The sequence below is a fragment of the Rosa rugosa genome, chromosome 1 (assembly GCF_958449725.1).
Source record: "Rosa rugosa chromosome 1, drRosRugo1.1, whole genome shotgun sequence".
NCBI classification, from domain to species: domain Eukaryota; kingdom Viridiplantae; phylum Streptophyta; class Magnoliopsida; order Rosales; family Rosaceae; genus Rosa; species Rosa rugosa.
This window is the reverse complement of record NC_084820.1, coordinates 54,772,399-54,799,862: the sequence shown is the minus strand read 5'-3', so window position 1 is coordinate 54,799,862 and position 27,464 is coordinate 54,772,399. Positions and strand designations below refer to the sequence as shown.

At 38.9% G+C, this 27,464-nt stretch overlaps 1 protein-coding gene across 1 annotated transcript; it reads left to right on the top strand.

The window, feature by feature from the left end:
- Positions 1-18,306: 18,306 nt before the first annotated feature.
- On the top strand, positions 18,307-21,808 carry LOC133725506 (pollen receptor-like kinase 3). The gene is made up of 2 exons (XM_062152784.1): positions 18,307-20,245; positions 20,607-21,808. The coding sequence occupies exons 1-2, from the start codon at positions 18,799-18,801 to the stop codon at positions 21,374-21,376; spliced, it is 2,217 nt and encodes a 738-aa protein (XP_062008768.1). The 5' UTR covers positions 18,307-18,798; the 3' UTR covers positions 21,377-21,808.
- The last annotated feature ends 5,656 nt before the right edge of the window (positions 21,809-27,464 follow it).

The window sequence follows — 27,464 nt, the reverse complement described above, 5'->3', positions numbered from 1 at the left end:
AAATAGGTTGGGTTTGAGTTTAAATTTTTGACACGATTATTAAATGGGTTGGGTTTGGGTTTGTATCTTGCAACACGATAAATACTTTGACCCGACACGACCCATTAACAACCCTACTTTTGCTCCAACAGATTCCCTATAACTATCTCTATTTTAGGGAAAGTGAAAAAAGAGAAAACCAAATTCGCTATATTTACAGCAAACTCTAAAATTTTAAGGAAGAATATGGAGATTTTAGAGATTGTTGTAAAATAGGGAATCTGTTGGAGTTGGAGCAGAAAAAGAGGCTAAAGCCTTGACTTTTGCTTCCCTATAATATAGAAATTATAGGGAAGCTGTTGGAGTTGCTCTAACCTTTATTGTCCCAAGTGAAAACTAACCCTAAGCGAATGAAACTCTTAGCTCTACCATTTCCATTGAAATAACGAAATAAGATATCTCCTTAGACAACCTGTCTCACAATTTATGCGTGATTTAGCCCTAAAAAAAACAACAGAAAAATATTATTTATTGTTGTTGAGGGGTACGTACGTGACCTCTCCTTCTATTTTGAAATTATTTTGTTACAGTTTGTTACATTTATGGTTGAGCTTAATAACCAAAAACATATGAATGCGGCTTGCTTAAAATTGTCATTAGAGCAACTCCAACAGCTTCCCCATATTTTGATTTTTCTCTACTTTAGGGAAAAATGAGCCTCTTTTGCTCCAACAGATTCCCTATAAATATCCCTATTTTAAGGAAAGTGAGGAAAGAGAAAACCAAATTCCCTATATTTACAGCAATCTCTAAAAATTTAAGAAAGAATATGGAGATTTTAGAGATTGCTGTAAAATAGGGAATCTGTTGGAGTTGGAGAAGAAAAAGATGCTAAAACTTTGACTTTTGCTTCCCTATTATACAAAAATTATAGGGAAGCTGTTGGAGTTGCTCTTAAAAGCAATATATCAAAAGAATAAAATCAATCAGACTAATATCTATTAGTCTATCAAATTAAATGAGACTGTATTCGAAAACTAATAAGGTGTCCTTTATTTGGAGATGGCAAACCCATCTCCACTAAACTATTGCAAATTAAAGGTAGCCAAAAACTACTTGTATTCGAAAACCACTGATGTGGATTGCTGCTGCTCGCACCCACTGTTTATATCCATTAGTATACTGATCTTCCTAGTTTATTCTTGAGTATACTAATCGTGTATGATCGCTTCATTTAAAAGCATAATGGCACATAACGCTTCCTAAACAAAACAACGTTGTGCTCTATGCACCTCATTATATTATAACACAACGTTGTCGATTATATATATATATATATATATAGATCCTATCCAGAACGATGCCTCGCTCTGAAATTTCAGAGCGAGGTTAGGGTTTAGGGTCACTTTTCGGTTGCATATCCACATCTCGACCGTTCAGTTTTTAGGTACTAATGTATAGATCATCTCTGCAAAATTTCAAACAAATTGATGGTCGTTAAGGCATAGATAACTGCTTTAAAGCTAATACGGTTCAGGTTGGACAGATTTAGTTCATCCATTGGTTTGAACGAGTTAGATACCTTATAGATCATCAATTTGATTGAAATTTTGCAGAGATGATCTATACATTAGTACCTAAAAAATGAACGGTCGAGATGTGGATATGCAACCGAAAAGTGACCATAAACCCTAACCTCGCTCTAGATAGGATCTATATATATATATATATATATATATATATACAGATCCTATCTAGAGCGGAGTTCCGCTTTGAAATTACGGAGTGAACTTTGAGTTTTGGGTCACTTTTAGGTCGCATATCCGCATCTCGACCGTTCAGTTTTTAGGTACTAGTGTATAGATCGTCTCTGCAAATTTTCAACCAAATTGATGATCATTAAGGCATTGATAACTGCTTTAAAGCTAGTACGGTTCAGGTTGACAGATTCAGTCCGTCCATTGGTTTAAGCGAGTTAGATACCTTAACGATCATCAATTTGGTTGAAAATTTGTAGAGATGATCTATACAGTAGTACCTAAAAACTGAACGGTCGAGATGTGGATATGCGATTAAGAAGTGACCGAAAACTCGAACTTCACACGTTAATTTAAAAGCGGAGCTCCGCTCTGGATAGGATCTGTATATATATATATATATATATATATATATATATATATATATATATATATATATAAATAATTATATACTATATAATTTGTTGACTAAGAACAATTATTAGTTTACTTAGACTTCGCTACTTAGCAAAAGCAGCCATATTCAAAACGTGGAATCCTTCACACCATAGTTTAATGGAGATGGGGTTGCCCATTACGGTAAACAAACATAGATCAAATGTATGCAATTTAATTTGTAGTGGGTAGAGCATTGGCCATAAGAATCTTGAATAAAAGGTCAAATATTTTAGATAAAGCACATGATAAATGTTTACTCATAGACTATAGTTTTGTGTGGTGTTATTGAATTGTAGACAGCAGGCCATCGTTGGCGGTACTTGCACGAAAGTTCCATCTCTTTGCAATTTGGTAATTGCTTTGAAGATTCAGAGTTTGAGAAATTGAATAGGTCCACGTCACATCAAATGATTAAGACCACGACCACTAGAATTTTGTATTTGGTCCATGCTAGTAGAATTTTCACATAAATAAGGACAAAGATGAATGAATTCCAACGCGTCTTTTTTCTTATAGTTTTATTGTATGGAAATGGAATAGGAACCATAGCGAAGTGCCTATCTAGTACATGATACTTCTTTTTCTTTATTATAGTCTTACACTTGCATACATTCTGCAATTTAGGATTTCCAAGTGTTCATTTTGCATTTTTTTTTTGAGGAGAATGGAATCAGGTTCCGTTATAGTCTCACTCGGTCAAGTTAGAGGAATTCAAAAATTCCTCATATTACATCTCAATGCACAAATCAACCTGTAAGACCAGAGCTATCAAAAGCTAAAAAAACCAAACTAAAAATGAAAAAACAAAAAGTAAAAAAATCCCTACACCTATCCAACCCTAAATTAAAGCAACTGATATGACAAGCATTGACGCCTAAAACCTTCATAGTGTATATTGTCACTCATCAAAAAGCACATAACAATGATCAAGGGCCAAAAGGGGTAGGAGCCGAGCCAAGCCGAGCTCAATTATTCGAAGCAAAAACAATTAACAATCTGTTGCTCCCCTAAAGGCCCACAACATGCAAGATCCAACAAAGGAAAATGAAAAGAAGATGGGCTAGCCCAGCCAAGCCACAAACAGCGGCCTAGGCAGACGAAGGCCCAAATAGCCAAAGCCCATCTTCTCACACCGTCGCTCCCCATAACCACCAGCAATGAGCCACCAAGAAGACAGCTTCCGGTCACCAGTCCGGTGGCCGGCCCTGGTCCTGTACCATTGTCGTAATCTAGATAAGGAGCTTCTAGACCCGACCTGGAAAGCCGCTGCCCTCAAACTTAGATTGCCACCCACCTGGATCTGATCGAACTGATCAAAACGCGATCAATTGCAAACATCGGAAGCCGCCTTCCTTGGGATGAGTAATCTCTGACGCAGCTGACGCAGATCGACCTGAGAGAAACCACCGCCTAGCTGCGCACTCGGATCCACACCCTCAATTGCCTACCGCTGCGATTGGAGCCTTGAAAACTGGCTAAAACTGGGTCGAGATGCCACCACACTGTCGCACAAGAAACCTGCAGGAGCACCGCCTCTCCAAGCTACGTTGTCGTCGTCTCACCGCAGTTATCTGGTCTGGGAACACAAGGTCGCCGCCGCCACCACGCAAACCCTAGAATCGCCTCTTAGGCCTTGTTTGGTTCACGGAAAGGAAAGTAATTTCTTTGTCTTTCCCATGGGAAGGGAAATGAAATTTCCGAAGAACTTTCCATTCCGATGTTTGGTAATGTAAGGAAAGTTATCCGGAAAATTGTTAAAAAATATGTAATTAATGGAATAAAATAATGTGTTGTGAGTAATAAATGTAAGGAAATAAGGGGGGAAAGTGATTCCTTTGGAGTATGGAAGGAACCATTTCCCCCCTATTTTCCTTTGCTTCAGGAAAGTATTTCCTTTGTTTTTGCATCCCAAACATAGGAAATGAACAACTTTTCTTGTCTGATGCTTATTTTCCATGAACCAAACGAGGCCTTAAGGTCGCTCCGTAAACCACAGAGTCCTCCGTTCATTTTGCATATCTTTGTAAAACATCAAGGGATCATATTATATAATTCAATCAAATAAATGAACAAAATTGATCAAAGTTAACCTTCTCTATATATACTCGTTTAAAGAGACAATATTTAATTACGATTATCTACATAACATTTAAATGTTTATTTATTTATTTATTTTGGAAACAATAATATTATATAATTGTCATGTGAATAAACCTAATTAAATGTCTCTTTAAAAGAATATTACAGTAACAACCCCTTAAAAGCCTAAGAGCACAACTAATTAAACACACTAGAGGACATGAAGATAAGAGTATAAAGGGATCTCATACTCAAATAATTTACATTGGTTCCAATTAAGCTCTACGTATCATAACCCTAGGAGAAAGAGGGGCACTTCGAGCTAATAAACAGAAATGAATGAACATCTCCAACAGCTTCTTTACAACATCTTTAATATAGGCATTCATATGTTAAATTTTTATAATTTTTTTTTATAATTCCAGCAGATTTTTTATTATATTCTCTGTAACTTATTATTCCAGTTAAATATGATAGTGTTTAAGGAAAACTAAAATTGGGAGAGAATTAAGTCGTGCTTTCTTTGATAATAGGGCCCTATTTATACAGAGGATTACAAGACATAGAATCAGAGTTGTATAAGGAAAGATAATCGTACAATTAATCGGATATCTATGAATATTTCTAATTCAAAACCCTATTACAACTAGCTCAAGTAACCTAGAGTTTGGGCCAGACACATATTCTGGATTTACTTGAACATTCCCTCTTGTGTCGCCCAAACGTGGTGCTCCTCTTGTTGCCTCATTAAAAACCTTGCCGAGTAACAAAAACCCAATGAGACAAAAATAACCTCGGTCGAAGGGGAAAAAGAGCACAACACACCCTTCAGGTTTCGAGACCATACATGTAGACATCTCCCCCTGATGTCTTCATCTCACCTTGATGACTACGGTCATGGGAGTTCAAATAACTTTCGCAAACGATGCTACCAACATGTTTCTTGAAAGTGGAATTGAGGTAATGACTTAGTGAGCAAGTCTGCCATACTGTCCTCAGATTGAACCTAATTCACTTTGATATTAAGGAGACTCTGTTGTTGCTGATTATGCTTGGTGTTGTCGCTTTTAGTGTAACCTTGCTTCATTTGTTCAAAATAAGCAGAATTATCCTAAATGCTCGTAGGCTCATCTGTGGTAGACTTCAAACCACAATTGTTCGAACATGCGTAATTATGGATCTAATCCATATACATTCATGAACCACATCGTGAAGAGCAATAACCTCTGCATTGTTCGAAGATATAGCGACTAGGGTCTGTTCTGTAGACTTCCAAGATATCATGGTCTTACCCATGGTGAACACTTACCCAGTTTGGGAATGACCTTTGTGTGGGTCAGAGAGATACCCAACATCAGCAAAACCTTCCAAAACACTTATTGTTTTGGGATGGGGATAGAGGACGCAGGCCAGTGTTGGCGGCGTTCCTGGTGTGTGATGGGTTTGAATCCATCGTCTCTATGTAGGGATAGAACAAGCCCATATCAATCATACATCTCAAGTACTGAAAGATATCTTTTACACCAATCCAATGGCGTTGCGTTGCCGCAAAGCTATAACTAGCTAACAAGTTTATAACATATGAGATGTCCGGTCTTGTGCTAACAAGCCCATATCAATCGTACATCTCAAGTACAATAATGTGCCTATTGTACTTAAGTAGGGCACTTTTGCCTCTAGCACATCTTCGTCATCATCCTTCGGACAAAGAGGATCCTTTTTAGGATCAAGACTATGGACGATCATGGGGGTGCTTGAAGGCTTGACCTTGTCAAAATGCCTAAGCATCTATCAACACGATGCTCAAGTTACAAACCGAGACATAATCATGTTCTCCCAAAATCCTTCATCTCAAAATCGGATTTCAAGTGTTTAGCGGTTTCCCTTAAATCTTTAACGGCTTCCACTGAAGATCATGTCCAACATGAACCGCGATGGAATCCGAAACTTGTTATGGAAACGCGTGGGCATATCCCTTCCCAATCAAGTAGTCACTTTAGTGAGCGTTTCAACCTCTTTGTAAACGCGCTCCGTGGTCTAGAGCCACTTGATTTGGGTAAATGAAGTTCACCATAAACCTTCATGTATATTCCGTATCTAGATCCTCATAGAGATACGTAGTGACAACATTTGTAAGCTACATGTTCAGTTATTCGGAAACTACCAAACTGACAGGGTAGTGGAGTGCAATGACATCCATTACGAGAGAATATGTCTCATTGTAGTCTATTCTAGGGCATTTTGTGAGAAGCCTTGCGCCATAAGGCGAGATTACCATCTCTTTTTCTCAACACGCTTTCTAACGAAGACCCATTAGTCAATAGGTTTTATGTTAGGAGGTGTTGGCATCACTGACTCGAAAACGTTCCTCTTCGTTAGAGAATTCAACTTAACCTGAATCGCATCTTTCCATTTAGGTCAAATTTCTCTACGTTGGCATTCATTCATCAACGGAGCGTGGTTCGATATTATCGGACTCAACAAACTCATGCGCAACGAAATACGCAACTACATCATCAATTATGATGGAGTTTCTATCCCACGTCTCATGTACACTAGTGTAATTTTCAAAGAGTTCTATATTCTCAGGAATAGGTTCTGAGGCTGAGGCGTCCCCCAAAGATAACCATAATAAAAAATATTCTCATGAGACGGATTTTGAGTGTCGATGATCCAAGGATTGGTTTGTGCCAAAGTATCCTTCGAACCCACGGGCCTCCCATGCATCCTAGCTGGGGCCATGGCCTATAATGTCAGAGTGCCACTCTCTTTGGCGTTGGCGTCATGCCTACCTCTGTGTAGAGTGGCGTTACGTCCTCTCGTAGGGACGTCCTTCCTTGCAGGCATATTTGCAGCAGATGTGTGATCTCGTCACTTTAACAGGGATTGAGATGAGACATAGTGGGGACAGACCACGACAATTCCTGTCGTTCCTGCTGAACATTCGTATTCTTATTTCCCCCTAACGACGGGAAGACTGTCTCATCAAAGTGACAACCCGCAAATCTAGCGGTAAGGAGATCGCATTGCAAGGACATTAAGTGGAGGACGATTGTTGGTGTCTCAAATCCAACTGAGTTGCCCATTCGTCTGTAAGGACCTATCACAGTGCGTTGTGGCGGCACAATTGGTACATAAATGGCTCACTCAAATGTGCGTAAGTACGAAATACTTGTACCTAGTCACTAACTGTAACATAGAGATACATTGAGTGACGGTAGGTCGTAGACAAATTAGCATAGCTGCATGTAATATTGCATCACCCCAAGCGGATATAAGGAGATTGGTGTGCATTACCAATATCCGGGCTACCATCGTAGTCGTTTACGCGAGACCATTTGGGTGTGTTCATGGGAATATGATGTCCAACATCGGTCCCAGTGATATGCAATAACCATCGAAAGTCTTCGATGTAAACTCTCTAACATTGTCAAGTCCAATTGACAGAGTAGGATGATCCAGGGAGTGAGCCTGTTGTCATTTGATATGTGCTAGGAGTGTAGTATAAGTAGCATTTACAGGTGGACAATGGCTCAACACGTGACCAGCGTGTTTGCGTGTCAACCAACATTATAAGATATTTAAACGTCCGCAAGTTGGTTGAATCAGTCGACAGAATCCCCACAGATTCTACGTAAGAACAGAATGAGTATTGTTATATCCTTTGCATAGGGCGATCTCAGTCCTAATTTCTCTAAGGAACTGGCTTTGTAAAACGAGCGAGAGGCTTTAGAAGCAACCAATGAGGATTTTGGTTGGGCCTGAACGTCTGAAATGCTATTTGAAGCAAAGTTGGTGATTGCAACTTCACCTCGGGCACCATCACCATGATGGACGCCATCCATGGCATCATGGATAGGGACTGTGCCAGCCCTAGGCTGCTGGTGGACGACGGCAGCGCTAGAGGCAACGACGGCGGTCACACTTAGTTCAGGAATCGACTTTTGATTCATGCTTCGTTTCGCTCGAGAGAATTGATATTCGTGTGAAGTCTTTAGTAGACACGGATCATCATATTATGACTAGGATAACCTATCTTGTCGTGACAAAACTAATATGTGTCTAAATCCAAGAGATCTTCTCTCATAACTTTATTGGATTTAAAAGCTCGAATAGTGACATAGAGTCCACTAGAGAGACACAACTTCTCTAAGATGCACCTTTGTTCGCAATCATTAGAGGTATTGCAAAGGAACTCATTTCCATTCTCTACATGCATTTTCGCATGGAATCCGTTGGCTATCCATAGGGTACGATTTACCCTAGGAGCGTAAAGAGTTTATGTGACAGTAATCAAGGTGCCATTTGGCAAAGGGAACTTGAGCTATTCCATGTCCTTAAATTAATACTGATGACCCAGCCATCGTAGTCACAAAGTAATATGCTCAGAATCAAAATGGAGTCATAATGAAAAGAACTCGAAATTTTATTCATAAGCCAACGGAGTACATCATTGTCTCTTAACCATTAGGAGAATCTAATCCAAATGCTAGCTAATGCAAAACAAAGGTAGTCGTTTGACTTCTTTCGGTAACTCCAAAATAAATATGACCAGGTGAGTAGAGAGATGTCGGTGGAGCAAAGCTCGCTTAAGTACCACTTATCTCAAAACCATCCTAGACATCTTACTCATTTTGGATGAGCCTATGTGAAGAAAAACTAAACCAATGGCATTTACTACAAAATACATGGCAATTGCCTATTACATCTCTTGGAAAAATAAAGACTCAAACAGAATTGGCGATCTATTGATCTCAGCCAGATTTGAAGTCTTCAACTCTTCACTCTAGATCATCTTCTTGATCTTCTTGTTCCACATAGTGTGCTTCTCTTGCTTCAGAATATGCTTTGTAGGCGGTGACAATTTCTTCACGAGCTCTACAAATGTGTGTCCAATGACCAGATACTCCACATCGAGAACATACATCTCTTTGCTCAGACTCCATTTATTGAGGCGCTTTGAAAGCATCATTTAGATGACTCTTAGTGTTGGTAGCGCCACCAACATGGCCAGAGGTGTTGCCTCCCTCTCTCTTTCCACGTTGACCTCTTCGGTTCCGTGTTGGCCTATTTTGGCGGTTACCTTCCCAAGTAGAGCGATTATATGGACCAGAACGTCCAGAGGTATCCCTAAGATTAGGGTTTCGCTATTGACGCCCTCTCTTAGGGGTGCGACTATAATTGGATTCCGGAATATGCTTTGTTTCCACGGATCTCGAATTATAGGTTGTCATGCTTTTCAGCGACATTCATAGCTCCAATGAGCTCATGAAAACTTGTGATCCGTCCTACAGTAACATCAATTTGATAGTTCTTAGCAACCATCAATGCAGAGACGGGGAAGGTAGAGAGAGTCTTCTCAATCAATATCGCATCTGTGATCTCTTTACCACAGAATTTCATTAAGGATTTAATGCGAAGTGCTTCCGAGTTGTAGTCAAGAACTGACTTGAAATCACAGAAGCGGAGGCTATGCCATCTCACTTCTAGGTCAGGAAGCAGGGAGTCACGAATGTTGCCAAATCTTTTTTTGAGTGAGACCCACAGTCTTCTGGGGTCTTCTTTATTCATACACTCGTACTGGAGTGAATCATCCATATGACGAGTCATTAGGATGATGGCTTTCGCTTTATTTGCCTCTAAGGTTGCTCTATTTGCTTCCAAAGCTTGAGCTTGCTCAACAGTTAGCATGTCCTGGCTAGGCTCGAGAATCGTATCCAGGATTCCATCGGTCTTGAGATGCTGGCGGACATCACGAACCCACCTACGATATCCAGAGCCAGTTGTTCCTAGTAGAGCAAAGTCCAATTTGTTTAGGTTACTCATCTTGAAAAAGAACAAGAAAAAGGGTTAGTTTCGGAGCGAAAAAAGCTACCACGAAAACATATAAAATTTCTGAGCGTAATCACTCCCAAGAAATTAGGAATTTCTGAGTGTAATCGCTTCCAAGATATTCAATTCTAAGAGGTATTGGATTAGATCGAAACAATGATGTGTTTGTGGTCGATCATAACATCTCAACAAACTCTAAGTTTGGAGGACTCTACAAGCTCTAATCTTGGAGTGAGCACGGACCACAGTTCGGCTTTTGGTTTCCCCTATGAAAAAGAAAGGGGGATAAAAGAAGGGAGGTTGCAAGTCCCCGAGAAAAAGAACAGAAAATGAATAAAAACTCAAAAATGGAAACTTTTAGTAAAAATTACCTCGAAATAGGTCGCAGGAAAATTTGGCCAGAAAAAGTTGCCGGAGGTGGCTGGAAAAGTTGTCGGAGCTGACATGGCAGGAGCGACGTGGTAGGATCTGCTGACATGTCAGACATGCTAATGTGGCAGGGCGGTTGATGTCAGTGGGCCTGTGGGCTACTGGGCTTCTGGGCCTTGACTACTTCTGGGCCGCCTCCTTCGTTTCCTTTTTTTTTCTTTCTTTTATTTTTTTGCCGGTTCAAGGGTGTAGTTACTATTGTGGCCAGTTCAGGAACTTTGAGGCCTGTTCCTGGAAGAAGTTTTCCGGTTCCCGGATCCTGAGATCAAGATGCTGCTTTTGGAAAAAATTGGTGGTAATTGGAGGACCGGAAGGTGGTGAACCGGTTGAGTATTTGTTGCCGGTGGTTTGGAGCTTCCGGTGGCCAGTTCGGTAGGTTTCTGGCCGGTTCTGGTTGTTCTGCCGCCGGTTCTGGACTTGCGGTGTCGAGGGCTTCAAGGTGTGCGGCAGGGGTCGAAAGAGTTTCAAGGTTTTGTATTCGAATTTAGTGTTTTGGCTATTAGGTTTTAGGGTTAGGGCGTCGTGCTGATAACGTGGTTAAGGAAAACTGAAATTGGGAGAGAATTGAGTCGTGCTTTCATTGATAATAGGGGTCCTCTTTATATAGAGAATTACAAGACATAGAATCAGAGTTGTACAAATAAAAATAATTGATTACACGCATTTTTATGCATGTAATTGTATCTAAAACACTATAATTAAGGTAATCCTCAAGTTAATTATTATGTAATTAATCCATTTTAATTTATTTTGTAAAAAATAAGCTGAGTTGCGGAAACGAGACAAAATGAGGCGAAAATGATGAAGATTGGAGTTACCAACAAAAAGACGAAAAGTCAACACCAAGTCAACCATGATCAATGCAAGCTAGAGAGTGAAACCCGACTAGTCTCTTGACATTGATATATGGAAATATTTGAGACTGTGGAAAGTGAGGAAGAAAGAAAAATAGAAAAGAAGAAGAAGAAAATTGCAGAAAAGAGAAAAAGAATTGTGTTAATTAATGAACGAGGGATTAATTAATCAAACCTTTGGTTGATTAATCAATCCATTGATTACATTTGGTTTCAGCCACAGCCATCACGTGCAGCCACTACAAGTTGCCCATTTAATTGGTTGGAAACCAATGTAGCTGCGACACGTGGCAGACCACAATTCATTTCTTCTTTCCACGTTACCACGCGCGAGATGATGATTTTTCACTCTTTTCTCTTTGCTGGCAGCCACATAGAGACCAGTATATATATTGCACACAAGACCCTATACCCGATTCCTCTTCACCCTAGCACAGAGCCGCACCACAAAACAGAGGCAGCCCCTTTGGGCTGCTCTCTTTCTCATTCTCTTCTCCCATCCTCTTCTCCTCCATTTTCTATATTTTCTTTAGTTTTATTTTAGGAATTTGAAGGATTTACTCACCTAAAACTTCAAAAATTCATCAAAGACTTCTCCTCTACAAGATTCAAGACTTTGGTAATTGTGGGAGTTGTAAATCAAGAGTTCAAGACTAGTCATGCTAGCTTTTTAGCTATTTGTGACTATTCTTGTTTTCTCCTACACTTCTCTTCTCTTTTGTATTTGAATTTTGTAATTTTGATGTCTATGATTATGGGTTGTGAGTAATTTCCTTGTTGGGGTTTAGGGTTGTGTCCCTAACCCAAATTTTGTGTAAAAGATGTTTAATTTAATGTAATGATGCAATTTTCATATGATGGATGCTTATATCTATTTTTGTTGGGTTAAAATGCATGTCTAGGAGCCTAGTCAACTCTAGGGGTGTGTATTTTGAGCATGTCTAGGACGGAGTTAGAGGCTTGACCCCCTCTAATTTCTAAGCTAGAAACCTTCAATTTTGTATTCGAAGGGTTATAAGCATGGTGATTTACACTCGTTGCGTGATTGCGCGGGCGGGTCGCTTAGTAGTCTAATTCCTCGATCTCTACGCCTCTTGATGTGAATTAGTGACCCTTGAACCGGCTCTAATTTATGTCAAGTGAGTTCTTACGACCCTTGAACCGGAGTAGGAATACCATGAAAGGGAATTTCGGTCCTTGAGCCTTGAACCGCCTTGGATACGACTACCGCTAAAGTAGGAGATTTGCATCTACATTATATTAGCTTCCTACACATAGAATTTGGGTGAAGGAACCTCCCTAACACCCGACATTCCCATTTATTTGGTTACACTTTTATTAGTTGCTTTACATTTGATTACATTTTGTTAATCTAAAATCATCTCTCAAAATATTGAATTTCGACTCATTGTAGATAATCATCACTAGGCTCTTAGTTGTGATTAGGCTTTGGTGAGAACCAAAACCGAGCATTGCTAAGGCTTGGTGCCTTAGATTAACATTTTTATTTATTTTCTTTTTCTTTTCTTTGTTTGCTAAGTGTCTTTATTTCCGATTATCCAAGGATTGTGGGTTAGCCACTAATCCCCGTGGTACGATAAACTTTGGGCATAATATTTTCCTATCTTGACAATGATACGTACGCTTGCGTAAATGTGTATCAAGTCAATAATCGTACAATTAATCGGATATCTATGAATATCTCTAATTCAAAACCCTATTACAACTAGGTCGGTCAAGTAACCTAGAGTTTGGGCCAGACACATATTCTGGATTTACTTGAACATATAATATTTTTAATTTTTAATTTTTTTTTTTTTGAGAGAAGGACGTCAAGCCTTTTAATAATCAAAAGTAGGTCATTACAATTCATGACCTGCCCGTAAGGGCCACGTCAAAATCAAGCCATGCTTGGCTACCATACAACAACCTAAATGTAAATACCCTAGGAATACGCGCTAGTAACCAAGACAATGTTAGGAATAAAGAAGAAACCCATCCTAACATATCTGGAGAGTAACCAGAACCCCTCTGCAGAGAGGGGACTCCCCCAGGATCCCAAATGCGGACCCAATGGTGAATGGGCCTAAAAATCACAGCTCGCAGCAGGACCTTTAGAGACAAAGCAACGATCCAAAACACCATAATCCAAACCCGGCATAATCTGCTCTGGGCACCCAAACCAGTAGGCACCCAAACAGGCCGCAACTTGCCGCCACCCATTACTCCGCGTCGCCGTCTCCTCCAGCATCCAACCACTCGGAACCGCCACTCCACCTCTGTAGGGCGACGCCATCCCACCGACTGGAAGTCCCAATATTGGGAACAAAAGAGAACCATCAAGATAGGCCTGAAGACGGCAGCCTCACCCAGTGCAGTTGCACCTGAGCCTCGTCCCCACTCCGCTGAACTGCAACCCCGCACCGTCGACATAGCATGGCAGATTCCAGATCGGGAATCCCACCGCCAAAGGATCCGATCGGAGTACCTCGTCCACCCCATGGATCCGGGATCCCAAAGTCGATTTCGATCCACCAATTCATGGAGCAGCAGCCTCTTTCTGCGACCTGCCGGAGTATAAATCACATCACGCCAAACAGTGGTGATGAAATCCCATCAACGAAAGGACGAGATCTGGGTGCAACAACCAAGAGGTTGGACATAGGAGATCCACGAGTTTGGAGAACTCGACAGCCAGGTACCTTGAGCACCATCATTGATTGGAAGACGCAACCCTAGGGTTGGCAGCCGCCGTAGAGAAGAGAGAGCTAGAGCTCTCATGGGATTTTTAGTATTTTTTAAATTTGAAAAATATAATCAAATGATTAATTAGGAAAATGAATATAGTTTAAGAGAGAATAGGGTAAAAACTTCCAAAAAGATAATTTCCTATAATTTTAGAATTTTCTATAAATATAGAAATTTTTATTTTATCTTTCTTCACTTTCTCAAAATAAGGATAGAGAAATTTTAAATACACACGCCTAACTATTTAATACACACTCTCTACTCAATACACCACCCATTTAATTTCTCATTCTAATATTTTACTAAATACACAACCCAAAGTACCTAAAATATCTTTAATCTTTATTAAAAAAATATATATATATCTTTAATCTTAAAAACCATGAAATATCCTATTATCTGATTGTTTTGGTCATTTATCCTACTTATAAAATATGATTTGAAATATAAAATAATAGGGATGTGTATTAAGTAGTTAAGGGTGTGTATTTAAAATTTCTCATAGGGATATAATATATAGGGAAGATGTTTGAGCAAAAATAATGCTCACTTTCCCTAAACTAAAAAAAAAAATTATAGAAAAATTGTAGATATTTTTAATAATAAACTCATATCAGACTCAAAACCTCATCAACACTCGAACCCAAACCGAAACCAAAACCGAGGTTCAAAAACGAACAAAACCAAGCCTAACTTTAGGTGTTGGCCCAAACTAAACCCAAACTTGGCTGTTATCACAATCCCAAGAGAAGCCTTAAATGTCATCTCATCCAAAATAATGCGCGAAGACGTGTACAACATCTAGCAATGATTTTATTATATAAATTTTTAGCCAAATTGATAATTATTAAGGCATTTTAAACTGTGATTTATAATTATAAACGTGAACGGTTCAAATTGGACAGATTCGCTTCGTCTATAGATTTAAACTAGTTCGATACCTCAACGATCATCAATTTGGCTGAAAATTTGCACATTTGATCTATACATTAGGACAAAAAACTTAACAGTCGAGATGCCAAAATGCGATCAAAAAGTGGGTCTAATAAGCTATCCCTTAACATGGCAAAGAAAAAAGGGCCCTTCTGTTAAGAGATCTTTTTCTTTGGCCATTTTAAGGGATCACTTGTAGGACACACTTTTTGATGGTATTTCGGTATCCCAGCAGTTCAGTTTTTAGGTCCTAATGTATAGATCATTTATGCAAATTTTCATCCTAATTGATGATCCTTAAGGTATTGAATTAGATTAAATCAATAGATGAACCGAATCTGTCCAACCTGAACAGTTCATGTTCATAATTGTAAATCGCAGTTATGAATGCTCTAATGATTTTCAATTTGTCTGAAAATTTGCAGAGCTTATCTACTCAAATATATCTAAAAACTAAGCGGTTAAGATGTAAATATGTGATGAAAAAGTGAGTCTAATGAGTGATCTGTTAAAATGGCCCAAAAAAGGGGATCCCTCACAAGAAGGGCCATATATATATATAAAATCAAGAGAGGACCTCCTTAAGCATGAAAAGTGAGGATGTTTTTATTTTTAGCATGTATTTTAATAATCAAAACTACTTATTCTCTAGTTACCTACACACATATGAATTCTACAAAAAATTAGACAAATAAAAAAAGTTTAACTATTTGATTAGCACAATTTTCATCTTAATTTTATCTAATGGATTACATTTGTTTACACAATTTTGAATGACCAAATGATTATATATTTGGTTGATTTTCTGTAGACATCATTCTTGAATAGAAATCTAAAGGATCAATGGTCGCGATCATTGAATTAGGTCACATACTTATGTGAAGTAATAAAAATCCTCAAATTCTTAAAGTTAGGAGGTCATCTCTAGAACAAGCCTCTATATATATTGTAAAAAAAATTGATTAACTACTATCCTTGGCTTCAACCATCCCCATTTGTCTTCCTTCTCTCTAAAATACAAGCAAATGGGTACACAGAATGATGCTGACCCAATTCTAAACTATATATGGCCCCTGTGAGTAAGTCAATTAAGCACCACAATATACTTCTAAAGACATGAGTGATTTGATACTTCTAATTACACACTATAATCACTTTGTAACTTAATAACAAACCATGTAAGTAACAAATCACACACTATAATCACTTTGTAACTTAATAGCAAACCATGTAAAAGACGTGCATACTTTTTAGTTATTGGAAAAGCAAGTACTATGTTCTGCCAAAAAAACGACAAAAAAAGTTTATAGCATATTTCTCTATTGCTAGCCCAACCCAAATGAGCCAACCTCTCAAATTAGCCCATACAGGTTTCTATTTTTGTTTATTTTGCTTACACTTTTAAAGACCTGTATATTTACAATTCGAAGTTGTAAGAGTAGCAATTCCTTCGAAAGATTATAAATATCACACTTACAGATAGCTTGTTTTCCATATATGGTCAATACACTTTTTTTTTTGAATAAAAGGCTGGTGCGGTTACCCTCAAGCCTTGATTAATGAAACCGTCGAATACAAGGGGGGGCATTGAGCCTAAACCCCTGATTACTATAGGCACCTAGAGTACATCCTGAAATAATATCCTGAGTCTCTACTAAACAATTGTATTCAAATACACACCAACTAGCAAAGAACGCGCTCAAGACGGTTCTATTTGCTTCCCAGCGGTGACACAACGGAAAGATAACTCGGTTTACAACTCGAAGACAGCATAGCATAATATCCCTTCTCACAGCTTTCCCACTATGTTGCCACTGGAAAATACTTCCAGTGACATCAAGTTTCACCCTGCCACTAGGAGGTAGCGACCATTTGACAAAACAAGAAACTCGCTGCCTACCCAGAGCAGACAAGGCACTTTGAGTGCACACACAGGCACAAAGCCCGACTAACCCTACACAACTAATGTAGGGACTTATTACTCGCAAAAAGAGCAGCAGAAATAAAAAACATAAATAAATAATAACTAGAAATAAGAAAATAGCATGGTCTGGGCCCAAGAATTGAGCCCAAACCCACCATCCAGCCCAGAACGGGCCCACAAGCCATATCCAAGCCCAGAAGACCAGGTCACGGTTGGTTCTCTTGCTCCCGGCCCAAGTCGGCGTCTGCACCAGTCCTCCGGTCCCGCCTCCAGATTTGCCGCCCCACCACCTGCGTCGGGCCACCATCAGGTCACCGTCCCCAACCAACCACCAGCGGACGACAGCCTCCGTCACCATCCCCACCGCTAACTGGCTGCTCTGCGGAGGGATCTGCCACAATCCAGATCGCAGACCAAAGACAGATGCAGCCACAACCATCCCAAGAGCACGACAAAAGAAAACCCATTCCCACCCCGATCTCTGGACATCAGACAGGCCAACCAGCGACACAGCCCGTCCGGCCGCACGTAGCGTGCACCGGCAAGGCTAGGGGCCTATGCCCGCGCCGAGGTGCAGCCGGACAGGTGCAAAGACGAACAATAGCGTTCTCTCCTATATTTTAATTTGGCACAATTTGTTACTCTAGGTTTTATTTCAATCAATTTACTATCCTATATTTTATTTAAGCCAATTTACTACCCTTCCGTCAAATTTAATATCTAGGTTTCCAATATTAACCAATATACTTCCTTAAATTTTCAAAATTAGTTATTTCTATCGTATATTTTCAAAATTAATCAATGTTTGGACGAAGGAATGAACGAATTATTATGACGAAATGGTAGCTCCTTGCAGAAGACAGTTTTTCTTATACTATAGTAACTTGGCTAATTTTTGAAAACACAAGGTAGCAAATTGACAGAAATAATACTTAGAGAAGCAAATTGGCTAATTGTGAAAATCTAAGGTAGCAAATTGGCTGAAATAAAACTTTAGGATAGCAAATTGACACTGAGATGAAACTATGATAGCAAATTGGCTATTAAGCCCACTTTTTATGAAGGTGCATGTTTATATAATCTTAGCTGGTACTCTTAACCAAATGCAGTTACTGATTTTTAAAGTGGAATAATTCTCGAACTTAGAACGAATTAATTGAAACGTATAGCACCTAATATTGTGAATAGAAATACTTGACAAATAACTAATTGCTAAATTAGCTTAACATAATAACCATCGAAAGATTTTTGTCTCCATTGGCTCCAAACAACAGAAGAGAGAACCTCCTCAGAAAAAGTCTCACCACCTTCTATTCACATTTTTACTTTTATCTTCTTTTTTTTCGTATCAAATTTAAGACTCTTCTCATTCACCAGTACCTAATGCTCTTGTTCGTTATGAATTTTGCATGAGTTGTCTTAGCTTATGAATTTGAGAAGCTAAGAAGCTAGCAGAGGTTAGGCAGGTATCTGGTTCACAATGTGAAAATGACTTGACTCTTATACCCCTATTATCAGATCAGTACAACTACAACTGAAAACCCAGCTTACCAAGTCCATAATGGTCAAACCAAAAACAAAAGAAACGGTTATAACGGTTTTTCGAAATCCTGACCAGTTCAAAGAAAGAGAAGGTTCCAACTCATATGTGCCTCTGTGTCTCTTCCTTTAGGGCCTCTTCCTCATTCTGAGGCTCTCTAGGCCTCTCTTCCTCATTCTGAGGTCTCTCTTGCTCTCACCCCCGGAAAAAAACCAAAAAAAAACAAACCCCAATTTTTGATTTTTTCCCCACACCATGAACACAACGAGAAAACCTTAATCACTAATGGCTGCAGCTGCCGGGCTCAATCTTCACCGCCCGTACCTCCTCCTCTCCATAATCTTCCTCTCCCTTCCTCCATTAACATATTCGATAACCGAAGCCGAAGCGTTGCTCAAGTTCAAGCAATCCCTCACCAATGCAAACGCTTTGGATTCTTGGGTCCCTAACTCTGCACCATGCACCAAAGATGCGCAATGGGCCGGACTCGTATGCTTTAATGGGATCGTTACGGGTCTTCGTCTCGGGGGAATGGCGTTATCTGGTAACCTAGACTTTGAATCGCTGTATGAAGTCAAGGGTCTTCGAACCATGAGCTTGGTGGACAACAATTTCTCCGGCTCCATCCCTAATTTCAACGTCATTGGCCCCTTGAAAGCTATCTATTTGTCCAGGAATGGGTTTTCCGGCGAGATCCCATCGGACTTTTTCACCAACATGGACTCATTGAAGAAAGTGTGGCTGGACCACAATCAATTCAGCGGGAAAATTCCGGTTTCTCTGGCGGAAAGTCCCAATCTGCAGGTACTGCATCTCGAGAACAATCAGTTCAGCGGGAGCCTCCCGGAAATGAACCAGAAGTCATTGAACACCCTCAATGTGTCTAACAACAAGCTGGAGGGGGAGATTCCGAAGAGTTTGGCTAAATTTGATGAGGCTATGTTTTCTGGAAACTCAGGTCTTTGTGGGCAAAAGGTGGGCAAAGAATGCAAAAATGTAGCAGGGGAGCCGACACCATCACCCTCACCTTCACCAACGAGTTCTAATGAGAGCAATGAGGGTAGTGGCTCGAAATCGAGTTCGAAAAGTAAGGGGGGAAGCTCTACAATTGTTATTGCATTGTCAGTAACTTGCGCGGTGGTGCTTCTCATTCTTATCCTTCTGTTGTTTGTCAGATCAAGGAGGAAGAAGGCAGATGAGAATTTCGATACGCTTGGAACCCAAAATAGTCAAAGCACTGATCATTCTCCTCCTCAAGAAAGAAACGTAGAAGCAGTTGAGTTGAATGTGGCGGAGATAAATAACAAGGAAAGGGAAGTGGTAGTTGAGCCATCTCCATCAGTTGGTAGTGCTAAAAAGGGTGGCTCGGAGCGCAAGAGTACTTCCAGTCATGCTAGAGGAGGCTGCGGGATGGGCGATCTAGTGATGTTGAGTGAAGAGAAGGGAGTGTTTGGGTTGACGGATTTGATGAAGGCCGCGGCAGAGGTGCTTGGAAATGGGGGGATGGGTTCGTCGTACAAGGCTGTCATGGCGAATGGGTTGGCGGTTGTGGTGAAACGGATAAGAGAAATGAATGCAATGGGGAGAGAGGGCTTTGATGCAGAGATGAGGAGGTATGGGACGCTACGTCATTGGAATGTCTTGACTCCTTTGGCTTATCACTACAGAAAAGAAGAGAAGCTGTTAATCTACGAGTACATCCCCAAGAGCAGCTTGCTTTATCTGTTACATGGTATGATTTGTTCTTCCTTTTAATTCTAAGTTTTGCATTATTAGCACAAAGAACAATGCGGTAGCAAAATAACAACTAGGGTAAACTTTTTCTTGCCAACCTATGCTTTGACATGTTATGTTGCTAAATTATATGTCTGGCTCATGCATCCATTAGATGTAATCTTGTTTGCATTCATGACCGAGCTTAACAATCTAAATGTGATAAGAATCTAAATTACAGCTTAACAATCTAAATGTGATAACAATCTAAATTACATGTTGTGATAAGAATCTAAATGTGACACTAGCTAGAACTTGATACCTTACAAGATGGAGCTGCAATGTTGATGTTTTCTGATAAGGATAAGATAAAATTGCAGGTGATCGTGGACCGTCTCACGACCAACTTAACTGGCATGCTAGGTTAAAGATTATTCAAGGCACGGCAAGAGGGATGGGTTTTATCCATACTGAATTTTCAGCCTATGATTTGCCCCATGGGGACCTAAAGTCCAGCAATGTACTAATTGGCCCCGACTATGAGCCATTGCTTTCAGACTTTGCATTTGCTCCAATGATCAACTCTTCACATTTGCCACAAGCCTTGTTTGCATACAAAGCCCCAGAAGCTTTAGAATTTGGCCAAGTATCACCCAAGTGCGATGTGTTTTGTCTAGGAGTCCTCATTCTCGAAACCCTAACGGGCAAATTCCCTTCTCAGTATCTCAACAATGGCAAAGGTGGGATTGATGTAGTCCAATGGGTGCGGTCGGCTATATCTGAAAGGAGAGAATTGGAACTATTAGACCCTGAGATTTCAAACGAAAAGGGTTCAATCAGTGAAATGGAGAAGCTCCTCCACATTGGTGCAGCCTGCACGGAGAATGATCCAAGGCAACGGTTAGATATGTTGGAGGCTATTCGAAGGATAGAGCAGATAAAGGCCATCGAAACTAGTGAAGACGCTGCTAGAACAATACAAGTGCTACCGTCACTTAGAGACGGTTGTGCAGACTCTTCTTTAGTAATGCCAAAGACAACTCATGCACCGACATTGCGGGAAGGGGTAGCAGATATCCACGCACCTGCAGCTGCTGAGACCGAGATTAGCAGACTGCCATCAAAGAGCTTCCGAAGCAAATCGGGGTGACGAGATAATGGTAGCGATGTTGCGTTCTCCATATCGTAAGGAGTTGCATTGTTAGGCAATGAGTGACGACCTCAAAGAAGATCAAAGTATACTTCAAGGAAAATGAGAGAAGAGTGGCCTCCGCACTTGTTTTCTGGGGCATCATTGTACAAGTAACAGGGGCAAGAAAGCAAGTGTGTACAGAATGGAAGATACAGGGCCCTGTATACAGCATTAATATATCTTGTAACGTACCTATTACCTTTCTTTGAGTTCTATATCTGGGTTGTTCTCCTTGTTAATTAGAACATACTGTACCTGCATGTTGCTTCTTCGGTAGTCATTTCCTTCTAAAATAGATTATAGATTATAGCCTGGTTGATAAACCAAATATGATTTGTAAGCTGCATTTTTAATAGAGAAAAGAAATTATCTGCTATATATAGCTAGAAATTTGTGTTCAAATGTTCAAGGAAATCATATATTCTCACTTCCAGCCACTCCACTACGCAAAAATAATTCCCATTTCTAGGCAATAATATCCAAAACCATATGCATTTCCGCATAAATGTTCCTTTTTTTCTCTTTTTTTTTGGCAAAGAATATTCTTTTTCTAAAAGCTTTAATTGGAATACAAAGTTGAGCCCGAAAATACTAGGAGTAGAACAAAGAAAGGAACATGCACCGGAAGTTAATAATCCGCTTCAATTATAAAATCATTTATCTGATAACAATACCCAGTGATCCTAATCTACAGAAAAGAAACACATAAACAAGACTGGTCTAGATTTCTTGACATTCAAAGACCACACCTGAGGTTAGAATCAAGGGTTAAAGCACTATTGCTTCTGTAAGCAACCGATGCAAATAGTCCTTTTGCTCAGGGTCTTCATCTCAGCTTGGCAGGAACTGAAGAGACCAACACCATCTGAGACTAAAACTTGAAATTTGAATTCAAAACTGACATAATCAAAATATCTAATTGAAATTTATTTTCAAAACTGAAAAAACACCAGCTTGGATTACATACCTTAAAAGTTCAATTCAAAACTGGCTAGCTTCATCTTAGATTGTTTTTTTCCATCCCATATCATGACTATCATCCAAAAGTCTCAGATTAGATGGCCGTACAGTTGCTTTGTGATGTAGGACGAGAATGGACCCAGTTTAGCCGAAAAACCATAAAAGTAAAGAAGCGTCTTCACATTAAGAAGAATAATTTGAATATTGGAAATTGGTATTCAAATAGGCTTCTTAATGATGAAATTAATCATAAATTACTCTTTTTGATATATCGGGATTCTCGAGCAAAATCTTGATTGAAATTCTAAGCGTAATATTCTTTAGTATCTAGGATTTTATTTTCGATTTTTATTTAATCAGGTTTAATTAAGTTTTCTAGTTTTAGTCTATAATAAATTATTCTTTTTGTTTTCTAGTTGTATTAGGTTTATGCTATGTGCCCTATATATAAGGCACCTCTTAGATTGTAATATTCATTCAAATTATCAATAAAAAACCAAATATTAGAGAAGTTTCTCTGTGTTTCTTACGGTTGTGCCCGTAATTGCTAGTGGATTCTAGCTCATCTCATATGGCTTTCGACGCTTGACGGAGCCTCTTACTATCGTGTTCACGCTTCCCGCATCATTTGGTATCAAAGCCAGGAAAGGTGATGTAGGACGAGAATGGACCCAGTTTAGCCGAAAAACCATAAAAGTAAAGAAGCTGTGTAGAATCAAGAAGAGTGATTGGAAAATAGGTAACTCACGCGTAATCAGGTTACTAGCCGCTGGAATATTCAAGAAGATTTGGTTTTGGACTTTTCGGGTTTCTCGTGCGAAAAGTCAGGTTTTGATTTTGAATCAGATTTGACTAACTTTTGGCCAGAATGTCCGTTTGAGACGCATTATACCTTTCCAGAATGGGAACGACGAGATCTTCAAGACTCACTTTAGTGAGCTCTATCAAATTTAGGCCAAAATGTATCGCGTTAATTATCCGATTCGTGATTTAGTATTTTTAGGCTAGTTTTACATTCTTTTTATTTTAGGTTTTCTAGTTTATTTTGGATTTGTTTTGTTTTAATCCGTGGGCTTTAGGGTTTCATTGTTAGTCGCCCTAGGGTTTCTTTTCCCATATATAAGCAACCTTAAACGGCTGCAAAACTATCTTTTATCATATTATCAATCAAAATTGAGAGTTTTCTCTTTTATCTCTGGTGGACTCCAGAATCTTTGTTTTAGGTTTATTGCTTGTAAACCTAGGGTTACTTCCGCCCGCGTCAGTTGGTATCAGAGCGGGTTTCGCCTGCTTTTTAGCAGACGACGATCCAAGGGAGAAGTTCACTACCACCAACCTCAACGACGCTGGTCGTAGAGTATCTATCAAAGAAAGTTTCGTTGAAAAGGAACATACCAAGGGATTTGCCCTAGGACAACCTCATCAATCAAAAAAAAAAAAAAAAAAAAGAAGAAAGAAGAAACATGGAACATTGGATATTTACAACGCCGGATTATGACGACTTCCGAACTACTTGTGTCATCAAAGACAAGGTATGCTCTGTAATAATTGACAGTGGTCTACGAGAGAATTTTGTAGCAAATAAGATTGTGGATTATTTTCAATTGCCGACAGTGAAGCTAAGTGATCCATATTGGATTCCATTTGGAGAGGATGAATATGCACAAGTAACAGAGGTTTGTAAAGTTTCTGTCTCTATGGGAAAATTTTATAAAGAAGAGATTACTTGTCATGTGATTGACATGGATGACACTAATGTGCTTTTTGGAAGGCCATGGCATGAAAGCGTCAAAGGTGGTTATTGCAAAGATGACACATATTTATTTAGGTGGGAGTCACACAAAATTAAAATCAAGCCTGGAAGGAAGAACATCAAGAATTATCCTCCTAAGGTTTTCGAGAAGAAGTTAGAGTCCAAGTTTTCTTTGCCGGTTGAGATTAATAGTTTAATTGAAGAAAAGCCAGAAGAATTTCTAATGGAAGAACCTCCACAAGAATTCATGGATGAAGACCAAGAAGAGGTTAAAGATGAAATTGCTCATGAAGACATGGTTATTTGTACTGATGAAGTCTTGGAGCCTAAAATAAATCATTCAGAGCCAGATGTTATTCAAGAGTACAACCTTGAGAGCTGTGAAGAATCTACTAAGGTTGCCTATAACATACTCATCTATGGTGTTGGGTTCATGATTGTGTCATCAAAATATGCAGAAGATTTAGCCAATAATCCACATGTCCAATTGTCTAATTTTTTCTCAGGTCTTTTGTCTACCTATTCCTGTCCTTTATTCAAGAGGAACTCGAGGGCGAGTTCTTTCATAGTGGAGGAGAATGATGTAGGACGAGAATGGACCCAGTTTAGTCGAAAAACCATAAAAGTAAAGAAGCTGTGTAGAATCAAGAAGAGTGATTGGAAAATAGGTAACTCACGCGTAATCAGGTTACTAGCCGCTGGAATATTCAAGAAGATTTGGTTTTGGACTTTTCGGGTTTCTCGTGCGAAAAATCAGGTTTTGATTTTGAATCAGATTTGACTAACTTTTGGCCAGAATGTCCGTTTGAGATGCATGATACCTTTCCGGAATGGGAACGACGAGATCTTCAAGACTCACTATAGTGAGCTCTATCAAATTTAGGCCAAAATGTATCGCGTTAATTATCCGATTCGTGATTTAGTATTTTTAGGCTAGTTTTACATTCTTTTTATTTTAGGTTTTCTAGTTTATTTTGGATTTGTTTTGTTTTAATCCGTGGGCTTTAGGGTTTCATTGTTAGTCGCCCTAGGGTTTCTTTTCCCATATATAAGCAACCTTAAACGGCTGCAAAACTATCTTTTATCATATTATCAATCAAAATTGAGAGTTTTCTCTTTTATCTCTGGTGGACTCCAGAATCTTTGTTTTAGGTTTATTGCTTGTAAACCTAGGGTTACTTCCGCTCGCGTCACTTTGGAGAAACCAAATCCCCAATATTGACAATAAAAGGAGAAACTCTTGGCTTGCTGCAAAAGGATAGGAAGAGTTGGTATACATATTCATGGATATCTTTACAAAGAGTGCAACACTAAGCATCTCCAACAGAGTAGCTAAATTCAATTTTTAACTATATATAACTATTTTTGAAGCAAAATTCAACTTCAGCAGACTAGTTATAGCTAAGTTAAATTTAACTTTAGCTGAAATGGCTAGCTATATTTAGCTAGTGAATCATGCAAAGCTAAAGCAAAAGTTATATTTCTCTCTCCTCTTTTGTCCACATATCAGTATACGATTCGATAAAATATAATACATCACTTTCAAATAGCTACTATTGTTGGAGCAACATTGTTTAAATTAATAGTTATATTTCACAACTTTAGCTATTTTTTTTTTTTTTAAAAAACTTCTACTTCATGCTCAACAGAGGGTTGTACCTGTATTTTGAAAGCCATTAAGAGTTAGCCCCAATAAGCTTACACCACCACTCAGGAGGACAATTCTGATTTCGGAGGCACAAACTGAAAGCTTCTTTTGCTGACATAAACCTGTGGGGCTGTGGGCGAGCCGGTGAGTCATGAAGTCATGGATTTGCTCAAAGTATATGCTTTCCACTATATTTTTTTTACTTTGCCTTACATAAGGTCTCTAATTTTTCAATGTAAAAGATCTATTAGTGTTTCAAATTTGACAATAATATTGAATGACATAGAAACTTCACCAAGTTGTATGTATTTTCCTTCAAGCAATCAGACAACATAGTAAGTAAGTTGAAAAGGAAATGATGGAGGTAGATCTTGCTGTAGCTTTTAATTTTTACTTAGCTTTAAGTATAAACAGACAGGACTGTATGTTCTTTAACAATTGGACAACAATGAGAACCGACAAAAGTTTTTTTTCTTTCACATATCACATTTGAATAATCAATAATTTGAAAAGTTTACCTTACCTTGGTGCGGAACTTCATGAAGTCAAGGATTGCTGAGTGCTTAATAACATAAATGCATGTAAGTAACCCTCTGCAGGGACACGCCTTCTTCTATGTGTGTCAATGAACTAATCAATGCAAGAGAAAAATTGTTTTATCTAATTGATGCCTCATTTGACAAGTGACTGAGATCTGCATAAGCTTCTGACAAGTGACTGATATCTGCATAAGCTTTTGACAAGTGATAGAGTTGGCCACATATTGTTACACCACTGGTTTGGAAGACAACTCAGAGGAACAAACTGTAATCTTCTTTTGATGAAAGGAAACCTTGGAGATGGCATGAAAGGCCTACCAGTTTAGCCGACTCAACTACTATCCTTATCTGATATTTTGGAAAGCCTACAAATCAAACAAGTACCATTTTGAATGATGCTGTAGTAACATGGAAAACTATCCCAATCATGCTCTATTTCTTTTAAGTAATAATGTCGAATACCAAAGATTTCACTAAGTTGTAGGAAGTGTGTATCTTCCTATAGTCCAAATCCCTAATAACAGTCTCAAACTATTTTATAAACTTCACCTAGTAATAATTTTTTTCAAACCAATTAACAGAATTTTTAGTACCCATGTCTATCAAGTAGTGTTTACATATGTCACCATAGGAATGAGAAAATAATAACCTCCAATTTAGTGAAAACCTCCCGAAATTGTTTGCCAAAAGCAAACTAGATGCCCCTGTAGAAACAACGTACTGAATGGATTTATTTATTTTGCTTGTATATAGTGAGTACATAGATATAGAAAAGACAAAGTAGAGGAAAGTGAAAGGTTTAATGCATTGAAAGGCTGGTGGTAGCATGTTTGAAGAACATACCTTATTTGCCTCAATGTGTGTTGAGAATCTGCCATGATATGAAAAGATTTAGATGTAAATGCTAATTGTGTCTTTACACATTTGTCAACTGTTGTAATTTGTTTCATGTTAATGCTTAGAATCTAGATTATTCCACAATATAGATGGTAGATTGATTTACTATATATCTTGTAACATTCGAGGTTGTAGTGATCATCAATACCCCTTACCATTTTTACATGGTATCGGAGCAAAATGCTCTTAGACCAAAATTATCAAATTATTTTCAACTAGTGTTGGAATTTCTTTGAGAAGCTTTTAACT